General features: G+C 48.5%; 1 protein-coding gene across 1 annotated transcript in view; it reads left to right on the top strand.

Annotated features, from left to right (window-relative positions):
• Nucleotides 1-12,208, top strand: part of CSMD2 (CUB and Sushi multiple domains 2) — a 594,109-nt gene that overhangs the window by 497,763 nt on the left and 84,138 nt on the right. Inside the window, exons 36-39 of the mRNA XM_066638160.1 lie at nucleotides 2,749-2,845; nucleotides 5,311-5,415; nucleotides 7,554-7,672; nucleotides 9,403-9,472. Coding sequence (XP_066494257.1) covers nucleotides 2,749-2,845; nucleotides 5,311-5,415; nucleotides 7,554-7,672; nucleotides 9,403-9,472 — 391 coding nt within the window. The remainder of the gene's footprint in view (nucleotides 1-2,748; nucleotides 2,846-5,310; nucleotides 5,416-7,553; nucleotides 7,673-9,402; nucleotides 9,473-12,208) is intronic.

The following is a 12,208-nucleotide window of genomic DNA, read 5'->3' as shown; positions in this document are numbered from 1 at the left end:
AGGGACAGATCCAAAACCCAGGTCAACCAGTCAGGTAGACCTGGGCTTCCGGTTGAACTTTGGCCTCTGTGGCTGAGGTTTGCTGGGTGGGCAGACCTGGGTTCCTTCCTGGACTTGGAGCCCAAATCTACCGACTTGGTAGACCTGGGCTCCCGTTCCAACTCTGCCCTCTGGAGCCACCTCTTCCAGGCGGGTAGAGGTGGGCTCCCTCCTGGCTGTTCTTGGGCTGCTCCCAATCCCAGTAGGTGCTCTTTCCCACTGGTGCAAACATTTGGGGGAGGCTAACACATCCATGTCCCCCCCTTGGATCTACCCCTGGATCTGACCAAGGTTTACCCAGTCTAGAGGCAGCCAGTCAGATATTTCTGAGAAGGTCACAAACGTGACAGAAAGAATCTGTCACTCCCTGTCCTTGCAGAAATTTTTTCAGGTCTCCAGCATGTGGCAGATCTTAGCTACCCAAAGAATGTCAGGCAGCGGTTCTGCCAGTGTGCCACCATCTGATTCTGGTCAATGTAGACAACTGCAGGGAGTCTAGCAATACCAGCCGCAAGTTTCCATGAAGCCATTGCCCAGAGCAGGTGTGGTGATTCTCCTTGACCTCTGTAAAGGCTTCCACGGCAGACGTGCTTGCTGAGCGACTGGGGACATTCTTTTGCTTGGCTAGAGGCCATCTTTCTGCTCCTCTCCTTCTGCCTTTGTCTGCCTGGCCCTCAGCTTCATGGGCCTGACAGCTCTTCCTTTTGGCGGAGGGCTAGCCAGTCCATGAGGCCAACTGGGGTGGGAGCAGAGCAGCCACCTTCGTCCCCTCACCCAGCTCTATTGTTCCTCCTCCTTCCCCATCCTCACTTGAAAAGGAAGAGGAGCAGAAGAGGGAAGAGAGGAGAGTGGTGAGCTCTTGAGCAGCTGACACTCTAGCCCTCACCCATCTCTATTGTCCCTCCTCCTTCCCCAGCCTCACTTGAAAAGGAAGAGGAGCAGAAGAGGGAGGAGAGGAGAGGGGTGAGCTCTTGAGCAGCTGACACTCTAGCCCTCACCCATCTCTATTGTCCCTCCTCCTTCCCCAGCCTCACTTGAAAAGGAAGAGGAGCAGAAGAGGGAGGAGAGGAGAGGGGTGAGCTCTTGAGCAGCTGACACTCTAGCCCTCACCCATCTCTATTGTCCCTCCTCCTTCCCCAGCCTCACTTGAAAAGGAAGAGGAGCAGAAGAGGGAGGAGGGGAGAGGGGTGAGCTCTTGAGCAGCTGACACTCTAGCCCCAACTCTTCTCCTCCTCCTTCTCTTAAACTCTGTTCCACTCCTCCTTTTCACATCCAGGGAGAAGGGGCTCATCAGCTGACACAACTGTGGGCAGCATCTGGTGCATTATCTCAGGCACATGGGCCAGCCCTGTTTACATGCAGGGAAGCACTAATTTGGTGAAGCGTGCTCTTGATTCAGGCCCTGGTGCATCAGCTGCTCCTGCCTTTACGTGTCCATTAACCCCCATTTTCCAGCACAGGTGAAGGTTAAGCAGCCACAAATCAGAGAAGACAGTGGGGATGGGACATCCTAGCAGCAGAGAGGCAGCACTGGGCTGCTGAGGGTTTTTATGCAATCAGCGTGCACCAGCTAGCACTTTGGAGATGAATTATTCATTCCAGAGGCCGCTGTACCCGAGTGAATTAATTTATATCCCTGGCAGTAAATACATGTCGATCCCTCCTGGAATCTTGCCCCCCGGCACAGAATCAAAACCTGAGAGTGTTGGTGCCTCTCCATAAAGGGGGGAGCTTGGCGAGTGGGGCCGAGAGAGCGGGGAGAGCAGCCCGACTCTTGCATTGCGATATGGCAAATGGTTGCCGTGGGGTAATTCTGCAGAGGCCGGCCTGGCCAGAGCTACCCAGAAAGGCCCCCTGGGGCCGTTAGCATTTTGGCAAGATGGACTCTGAAGGCGTGTGTGTGTGTGTGTGTATCTGTGTGTGTATTTCCTTCCCTCTTTTTTTCTTCACAGTCCCTGCAAAGTTGTTACGGAGGATAAATCAAACAAGAAAACAAGTCATAATACCAGAGATAATGTTGTATGATCTCTCCTCTGGCACACACACCCACACACCCCTTTTTTCCCCCCTCTGACTTGATGCAGCGAAGGAGAAATGCATTTACAGAATGGATTTCTCATCCGAACATCCAGGGCAGAGTAAGGGAGTCGACACATTCATCAGAACCAGTTGGGGAAGTTCATCCTCTCCCTTTCATGCTGCTGGGCTAGAGGTGGGGGGGGGGGACTTTGTACAGCACTAAGAAAGCCATTGCCATCAAAATGATTGGCCAGCGGATGATCAGGGTGCATGCAAAGATGTCCAGAACTATGCACGTGTCAGATTTCAGATTCGGACACCTTTATTAGGCATTATTAAGCGTGCAGACAAAGAGCATACAGAAGTGCGCAAGTATACACGCAAAAAAAAGCAATGCAAACAGATTCATTTCCAAGAAATATAATAACATTGGAATATGCTAGAAAAGTGGATTTAACTCTAGTTAGGATGGCATACAGGAAACTGGCCGGTTGGTTTATAAATTGCTCATCAGTAGAGGCAAGCAACAGGTGCAAACTATGCAATTGTGTGTGTGTGTGTGTGTTTGTGTGTGTGCACGTGTGTGTGCCATGCGCCTTTCTCTTTCTATCCCTTTCCCTTCATCTGCCCTTCATCAGTGGGAACTGATTTTTCCTCCTTTTTCTCAATTTCTCCTTCCCTTGCTTCCAGATTCAGGTGATCAGTTTTGTCACAGAGCAGAACTGGGATTCTCTAGAGGTCTTCGACGGTGGAGATAACACAGCCACAATGCTGGGAAGCTTCTCAGGTCACTGTTTTTGGTGAATGTGTTTAAATCAGTATTCTTTGTCATCCTGTGTTCCAGTCTGGAGGTGGTCATGCTGTTTGCCTCGTTAAGTTGACACCAACTTTGTGATTGGGTGATGGTTGGTGGGGCGGAGGGGTTGTCTGGTTCTGCAAACTCTAGATTTGAATTTGGCATAGCCTGCTCCTTCTCCCGCTTCCTGTCTTCCTGCACCTGTGCCAATCAGGATTTTGCTGGTGCAACGTAATGAGTCAGTCATGCATGCTGGCCTCTCATACCCAAGGTTCATAGGTGGCTTCACTCGCAGTGGCTGATGACTCTTAAGAGATTGAGGACACAAGCCTAACAACACCCTGGGCCGGCACAAGTCTCTTGCACCAGCCCAGGAGGGTCGCAAAAGTGCCGTAAAGCACGTTTGCACCTCCGTGGAAGTCAGCCGCGCCGGTGCACAGAGCAGAAGGTGGGTCTGTGATGTCCGAGCTTGGCCAGTATGGGGGTCTGGCAGGGCAGGCAGAGGTCAGGGAGGAGGCATCTTGGGGTGGGGGAGGGCAGGCAGCAAGCAGGCCCATGGGCGTGCAGGTGGGGAGCAGAAAGCGGGGCCAGGATCTGGCAGTTGTGCTGGATCCTAGGCCCTGTTCCTGGGTAGTACGGAGCAGCTCCTGGCTGCTCCATTCTGCTTGGATCTGCGCCACCTTGTCAGGTGGCAAAGATCCAAGTTAGACCCATTGGGGGCGCTGTGCCTCTCCCCAGGGTAAGGGGAAAAGTTTCCCCTTGCCTTGGGTTGAACCTCAGCAGCCCCAGACTTGCACTGGATACAGCGCAGGCCCGCCGACCTGCCTGTTCCAGCGCTAGTTAGAACTGTGCCACCCATCCTGTTGACGGTTTTCAGATTGAACCAGGAGCCTCACATGAAAGCTTTCTGAGCCACGTTCTCAACAAGTGATACCTTCATTCCTATGGCCCTGACTTTCTCCCTCCTGTCTCAGATCTTCCAAGCCATTATTCAGGCAACCAACATGGGGAGGGTGGAGCCAGAAGTTCCCCGGGGTCTTTCACTCAGCCTCTCCTTCTCTCATCTCCAAATCCCTTTCTCAATCTGTTAGTACAACTGAGCAAAACCTGATTCCTCGAAATGCATCTCTGCACTTTGAAAAACTTATTTCTGGGTATCCTTCTGCCGGCCTGATCAAAAACTATTCAGGCTGATGACGTTAAGAAGGCTGCATTCTCAGATGTGTCTTGAGGCAGCCAGCAGGGTTCCCCATGCATGGCAGAGAGGAAAATGGGGTTGAAAAGTTGCCCACGGCAGGCTAACCTAAGGCGGATTCATGATTAGTCCATTCCAAACAGACCAATAAAGTGGATGTATGACAGATGTCCTAAATTAATCAGTTTTAAACCATTCAGTAGTTTATTTTATTTAGCAATTATTTTCTCCCGCCTTTCCATACATGGAACTCACAAGGCGACTTATAAGAGGTACACAATGGGAGAATTTGGAGGGAATCCGCAAGGTCATCTAGTCCAACCCCCTGCTTATAGCAGGAAATCCTCCTAGAGCAGGGGTGTCCAAAGTTTTTGGCAGGAGGGCCACATCATCTCTCTGATACTGTGTCGGGGCCAGGGGGAAAAGAATTAATTTACATTTCAAATTTGAATAAATTTACGTAAGCTTACCTAAATGAATATATTACAGATGAACTTATATGAATGAATGAAGGTCTTGCAATATCTCAAGGCCTATAAAAGGCCTTGCACAAAGCCAGGCCGGCCTTTCCTTTTCTGCCGCTACTGCATCACAGACATGAAACAGCAAGCAGTGGAGGAAGCCCTTATCCCACAGCTCACATGAGAGGTCAGTCGCCCGCCCTCACACTGAGAGCAGTTGCATTGGGCCAGTGCGGGCTCCAACAAATCTCCGGAGGACCAGAGGCTCATTGGAGACTGGGGACTCCCTGAGGGGCACACTGAGAGACCTTGAGGGCCGCATGAGGCCCCAGGGCCGGGGTTTGGGCACCCCTGTCCTAGAGCAAGCCTCTGCATGAAGCTCACCAGTAAAGGAGAATCCACCACCTTCCTCAGCAATCTGGGAGAATTTGGCTAGGGAGGGATTTCTAAAATCAGGATGTGAGAACAAAAAAGGCCATTTTCTTGATGGCAACCTGCTTAGAGGTAGGCTGTCTAAGAATGCAAGGTGCAAGGGAATGGCAACAAGATACTGTCTTGTGTGCTCCCCGAAGCATCTAGTGGGCCACCGTGAGATACAGGAAGCTGAACTAGATGGATCTCTGACCAAATCCAGAGGAGCTGTTCTTATGGATGGGACCCCCACATTCAGCATTCCTCCGTGTATTTCCTCAAAGTGGGGGAGACCTCAAAAAACCCTCACCACCCCCCACTCAAAACCTTGAGTTGAATCCCATCTCTTGTGTCCCTGGTGACATACCTGCCTCTTGCTTTTCCCTCAGGAACCACAGTCCCTGCCCTGCTGAACAGCACCTCCAATCAACTCTACTTGCATTTCTACTCGGACATCAGTGTCTCTGCTGCAGGATTCCACCTGGAGTACAAAAGTAAGAACGTGTCTATTTACTGTTCGGTGCACCAGATCGCAACCTGCATTGGGAGAACGTTTATTGTCAGGGGCGCAGGATGCAAAACTTGGCATAATCAAGATCAGTCTGCATGTGGGCATCAGAAGCTGCCCTAAGTGCCTAGAGCTCATAAAGAGAGCAGAAGTGCTAGGGTTTGCAGCACCCAGAGTGAACGCTCATTTTGTCACACCCATGATGAACCTTCTCTAGGATAAGACCAGGCAGGGTAAATTACCATATCATACGCACAGCCCAAGTGCTATGGTATCACTAGGGTTGGTGTCATCCCCATTCTTTCTTTCTTTCTTTCTTTCTTTCTTTCTTTCTTTCTTTCTTTCTTTCTTTATTTATTTATTTATTTATTTATTTATTTATTTATTTATTTATTTATGGCAATACATTTCACCCAGTACAAATCAGTTACCAAAAAAAAGAGAGAAATGTGGCCAATTTTACGACACTCACACAGCTGAATAAGAATTCTAATCTTGGCTCTGAGACATGGAATTGAGAGCTGACCTCATACTAATACCTGATTGGTTCCCTGCTGTGTCATAACTCATTGGTTCTCAGAACCGTGAACCTCATTGAATTTTGAATTAAAGAAATCCAGTCTTGTTCCATAAGGCAGTTGCGTTTTCCTTTTCTGGTTTTTTTGACTATAACTTTTGATGGAATACAGATATTTCAGTGAAGGCTCCAAGGGTGGGCGGATGGGTGGGGAGCGGGAGGCAGGGCTGGGATCCGACAGTTATGCTAGATCTCAATGCCTGTTCCTGGGGAGTTCGGAGCAACTTCAAGCCACTCTGCTCTCCATGAATTTGTGGCACCTCAGAAGGTGGCGCAAATCCAAGGAGACCCATAGCAGCAAGGGCGCCTTACCTGGAGATAAGGGGAAAAGTTTTCCTTTACCTCTGGCGGAGCCACTTTGGGCCCCTATCCCGCACTGGATACAGCGCAAGCCTCTCTCACATTTCTCTTGCTGCCTCCCAGCCCTCTCCTCCCACCTTTTACTCCTTGTCTGATTCCAGTGGCAACACTCTCCCTCCTTGATGGCCGCATGCCAGGTGGAAAAATGATTCTAGCTCTTCCACTGCTATTAGCTATAGTAGTGAAGCTGGAAAGACTACAGTTCCAGAGATTTGGGGAGACAGCTTTTAACTCCTCTGCTCCAGATTGTGCCCGTCCTGCAGCTGCTGTTTGCCTGGGAGAAAAACTCTCCGTCCAGCTGCTGTTTACTAAATAAAAATAATAAGAATAAGCACAAGATCTCCAGTCTGGAGCATATAAAGTTCTATTTAGCTTGGCCAATCATGCAAGTGCTGCCCAGCTGTGAAGCACTGGCCAGTTTCTTAGACCATGTGCTGCTGCGGTGCGCTGAGACATGAAGCCCACAGACCCGGTTGCAGCCTTCACAGCCAGAAGTCTGGCTGAGAACTCCCAAGCAGCTGGACTATGCTTGGTGCACCCTTCAAATCCTACTTTACTCACTGGAAATAAACTCCTCTACTCTTGGATTCTGGGGTGAAGCCAGACAGAACAGGTAAAAATGTAGCGAATGAAGTTTAAACACAAAGTTATCCCCTCTGGTCAATCAAATTTTGCAGGAGTTTGGAATGCTATGAAAACTTGATCAGAGAAGTGAATGAACATAGCCGACCCTGACTTCATAGGGGATCAGAGGGGCGGTCCTTGGGCCCATTCTGGTCTGCTGCTGTTCTTCCTGTTAGGATCTGGTCTGGCCGATCTCCCCGATTTGGCCACAGGTGGTGCACAAGCAGAATTTGACATCTGCTTCTGGCATCCCTGAGACTGTGTCCAGTCCAGACTGTGCTGCAGGAAAGGCTTGAGTCCTGATTTGCCATCCTGGTACTCAAGGCCCCCAAAAGGCCTCCAGGAAGTTCCCAGTCACAGGACAAAAACTGGAGTCTGGGAGCAGCCCGGGGGTGTCCTGAGAGCCACCACTTCTTAGAGCCCGTCATTGCCTCTGAAATCCATGTTAGCAAACGGTTTTAAAATCGCCAGCAAGACCAACGTCACAGCATCTCTGTACATTTTGCTTTGGAAAGAGCACCGCACTCCCCTTCTGCATTCACCTCTTTGTTGTTTTCTTGCAGCCGTCGGCTTATCCAGCTGCCCAGAACCTACGGTTCCCGGTAACGGATTGAAAATCGGGGAGAGATACCTCGTAAACGATGTTGTCTCCTTTCAGTGTGAACCAGGCTATGCGCTCCAGGTACTTAACGCCACTGAATAATGTGCAGCTTGACTTGATCTCTTTTAATTACAGCTGTGATGAAATGCTGTTGTGTGAGATAACACGGATGACAGGGATGGGGAAGGTGGAGACAGGCTGCAAAGGATTTAGGGGAGTAGGGAATAATAATAATACAGGTATTTCTATACCGCCTTTCTTGGTCCTCAGATTTCTCCTCGGACTTTATTCAAGGCGGTTTACATAGGCGGCTAATTAAATCCCCATAGGGATTTTTACAATTTGAAAGAAGGTTCTATCTTTCAAGAAACCACAACATTCAGATGTTTCTTTCTGATCTGGTCGCAACATTCCGGCCTCCATCCTCCCCCGCGCTCAGATGGAATAACTTGGCTCAGCTTGTCAGCTGCTTCAAGGTCGCACGGTGCCGGTGGCTTTGAACTGGCGACCTGCGGATGTTATCTTCAGGCAAATAGAGGCTCTACCCTCTAGACCAGACCTCCTGCCCAATAGCTGAAGAATGGCATAAGAACTGAAGAATAGGGGCTGTAGCTTTCCCCCATCAACTGTTCCACTATCCCCTGCCCCTGGCAATGCCATCCCCCATCTATTCCCTGCTCAAGCAGGGCTCTGAATGGTACAAATTCCTGAACTCTCCCAGAGTCCTGCAGAGAAAATTGGTGGGAGGAGTTAGCTGGAGCCCCCTCTGTTTTAGTGCTAATTTTCCCTAGGAGTTGGGAGGGGAAGAGCAGGGACATCTAGTCACTACAGGAGGGATAAGATAAGCAGAGGTACACAATAGATGTCAGAAGAAAGCCAGGTAGTAAATCCAGTGCAGCTTCCTATGATGCCCTCTGGCAGTGGCCTGTTGCTGGTGATGGAGGGGGAGGGGGACCTACAGGATTGTCCACAGTTCAAGCCTAGCTTAAGAGGGGCTCCTCTTCCGCCAGACTCTGTGCCCCACTGAAATCAGCAGAGCTTAATTTTGGAGTAATGTACTGTCAAAAGTGTGGAAGGGAGCTGGGCTTGGTGACTTGGGATCCAGTACATAGCTAAAAGTTGCAATGTATGTAAGTGCCACGGTATTATTTGTACGTCACCTTGAGGGTCCTTTGTTGGGATAGAAAGGCGGGATATAAATAAATAAATAAATAAATAAATAAATAAATAAGTACAGATATGTATAATAATGTGTAGCTTAATAACCATTCGCTTAAGGACACACTGCTTATACCATGGTGGTCAAAGCACAAGGAAGAGGGATTAATGAGGCAATCAGGTCTCCCTAGCCTACAGCAGAGTATCTGTTTACACAACAAAGAGGCTCTCAGTGCAAAGAAAAAGCAATCTGTCTCCAGTAGCCTGCACAGCCAGCCAGTGTCTGGCAGGGAATATCTGTTTACACAACAAACAGCCCAGTCCTATCCACACTTTCCTGGGGGTAAGCTCCATTGACTCTAATGGGACTTGCTTCTGAGTAGACAGGCAAAGGATTGGGCCGAAAGGCACTAGATTGGGTTGAATGTTCGCTTAACAGCCTAATTGCATAGCAACAGGGATAGGAGAAGGTATCCTTATCCCAAAGTGATTCACACCTGTATAGCCAATTGATGAATCTTTTGCATTTCCTTGGTGAAGAATTTCTTGTGGGAGGGTGGGGGCAAGTTCTCTTGTTTCTTTCTACTTTCCAGTTCTTTATGTCTTCACCCCTCCCAACCCTCTAATGGATCTGCTTTGCTTCCTTTTTTCAGGGGCATTCTCACATATCCTGCATGCCAGGGACTGTTCGGAGGTGGAACTACCCTCCCCCACTTTGCATTGGTAGGTAGCATCCACTGCAAATTTCTCTTGAATTAAGACCACCTGGGGGGGGTGAAGGGAGCTGGGGCAGAAATTCTGACTGTGCAGTCACCTTTGTAGCTGCTGGAAAGCATCTTCATATATCAGATATGCTACAGAACTGCTAAATCAGCTGTTTTTCAACTGGTTGCCGCGGTACATTGGTGTGCCGTGAAAGGTCCACAGGTGTGTTGCAGGAGTTGGGAGCACAGTGGTTGAAAATTGCTGAAAAACACTTCTGCCACTCTGTTTCTAGGGCCACTGTCTGTAGTAGCTAATAAGAGGGACAGAGAGTTTGTTACTGCAGACAGTGGCCCTAGAAAAAGAGCTGCAGAATCTGGGAGAGTCTTCTAGAAGCCAGAAGTGAAATCACAAGAAGCAATGAGCATAGAGAAGCCCAGGGAGTCAGTGTGCTATGAGATGAAAAATGTTGAAAATCATCTTGTTGGCAACCTTCAGTCTCGGAAGACTCTGGTATCGCGCTCTGAAAGGTGGTTCTGGAACAGCGTCTAGTGTGGCTGAAAAGGCCAATTCGGGAGTGACAATCCCTTCCACAGCGGGAGCAAGTGCAGTCTGTCCCTGGTCTGTCTCCCTGGCTATGGGCCTTCCTTCTTTGCCTCTTAGCCTCAGTCTGTTAGCCAAGTGTTTCTTCAAACTGGGAAAGGCCATGCTGCACAGCCTGCCTCCAAGCGGGCCGCTCAGAGGCCAGGGTTTCCCACCTGTTGAGGTCCACTCCTAAGGCCTTCAGATCCCTCTTGCAGCTGTCCTTGTATCGCAGCTGTGGTCTACCTGTAGGGCGCTTTCCTTGCACAAGTTCTCCATAGAGGAGATCCTTTGGGATCCGGCCATCATCCATTCTCACGACATGACCGAGCCAACGCAGGCGTCTCTGTTTCAGCAGTGCATACGTGCTAGGGATTCCAGCTCGTTCCAGGACTGTGTTGTTTGGAACTTTGTCCTGCCAGGTGATGCCGAGAATGCGTCAGAGTGTTGAAAATCACTCTGCTGAATATTTGTGTCTATTCTCTGTTCAAAAAGGCCAGCTAGTATACCCTTATTTACAGGAAGTCATTAACTGGCAGAATCATGTTCTTTAGATACAGTGAAGGACAGAGTGACTATACCTTTAACCATTGCACAAAAGAGGACTTTAGGCAGGTGCAGCTTTTTAAACCGTCCATTTTGAGCTGCACCTGTCAAAATTCCCTCTTCTATACAATGGTTGTAGGTACAGCATCCCCCCATTGTATCTGGTCACCCTGTCTTTAGAGGAGCACTCGACCCCCTTTGCAAGAGCTCGTCATATAAACCTGTCACAGAGACCACCTGTGAAAGTGGAAGAGGTCAGCAGTCACAAGTCTGGACTCTAGGGTGCCTGAGTCCTCAAAATTAGAGCCAACCAGTGGATTTGTTTTCCCAAACAGTGATTCCTAAACTCCTTGGTTAAAGGCTTTTTAGTTGACCAATAATCTCCACTTATCTGACGTGGTCATATTTAACTCTCATCTACAGTGTGTGTGCTTTCAGATAGTTGTTGAGGGCATGGTAAAAGCGCATAGAGCAGTGTTTCTCAAACTGTGGGTTGGGACCCACTAGGTGGATCAGGAGCCAATTTCAGGTGGGTCCCCATTCATTTCAATATTTTATTTTTATTGTATTAGACTTGATGCTAGCAGGGTATGTGACTGCATTTTGGGGAAATGTTGCAGACCTGTACTTTTAAAAGGCTACTATGTATATGCTTCTAACAATGATAGTAAATGAGACTTACTTCTGGTAAGTGCAGGTAGGATTGCAACCTAGGATTTTTTTAAAAAAATTACCTGCTTGTTGTTGTCACTTCCTGTCACGACATCAGTTCTGGTGGGTCCTGACAGATTCTGATTCTAAGAAGTGGGTCCCGGTGCTAAAAGTTTGTGAACCACTGAGATGAATTAGCAGAGTGACGAGTCCATCTGCAGAATTAAAACTCTGCTCCAATTAGTATTGTTTTGACCATTAAATGCCACCATAATGTACATACTATCCTGTGTAGTTTCAGAGCCAAGCGTTCGTCACCATTCACCAATTTGATTTTGATTTGGTTTGTCAGACTGATGTGTGCGCGTTCCCTGCAGTGTGCTCAGAAAGCCTGATGGTGCTTTTCTTTGAAGCTACGAAACAATACCTTGCCACAGTCTGTTCCCTTGTTGCTCCCCGTACAGTAGAGCTGCACTGGAATGCAGAAAGAGTCGCATTTCAATTGAGTAACAGCTCAAGCGGCTTCCCAGCCATGACACAAACTGCAAGATCTGGTGGTCTTTGGAGAATAAACGAGCCAGAATTGTGATCTACAGTAAAACATAATTTTTGAAGAGGCACCCCTGCTAACTGGTTAAGAGGCACTTTTTCAAGTGGGTGCTCCTCTTTTATTTAGCAGGGGGAGAGTAACTGGCCCACCTCACCCCAGCAGTGTCTTTTCTAGTGGCTGTCTGCTGGTGTTGCATCTTTTTAGATTGTGAGCCCTTTTGGGACAGGGAGCCATTAGATATTTGATTTTCTCTGTAAACCGCTTTGTGAACTTTTTGTTGAAAAGTGGTATATAAATACTGTTGTTGTTTGTTGTTGTTGTTGAAACCTTGGAACCCCCCCCCCCCAAAAAAAAATCAAAACCCCATTTTTTTAGCGAAGGATTATTATTTTTTTTCATTCCATTCTTTGAAAATCAGGTTGCTTAAT

Source organism: Tiliqua scincoides, chromosome 10 (genome assembly GCF_035046505.1).
Source record: "Tiliqua scincoides isolate rTilSci1 chromosome 10, rTilSci1.hap2, whole genome shotgun sequence".
NCBI lineage: Eukaryota > Metazoa > Chordata > Lepidosauria > Squamata > Scincidae > Tiliqua > Tiliqua scincoides.
The sequence above is the reverse complement of the archived record's forward strand: the minus strand, read 5'-3'. Positions and strand labels throughout refer to the sequence as shown.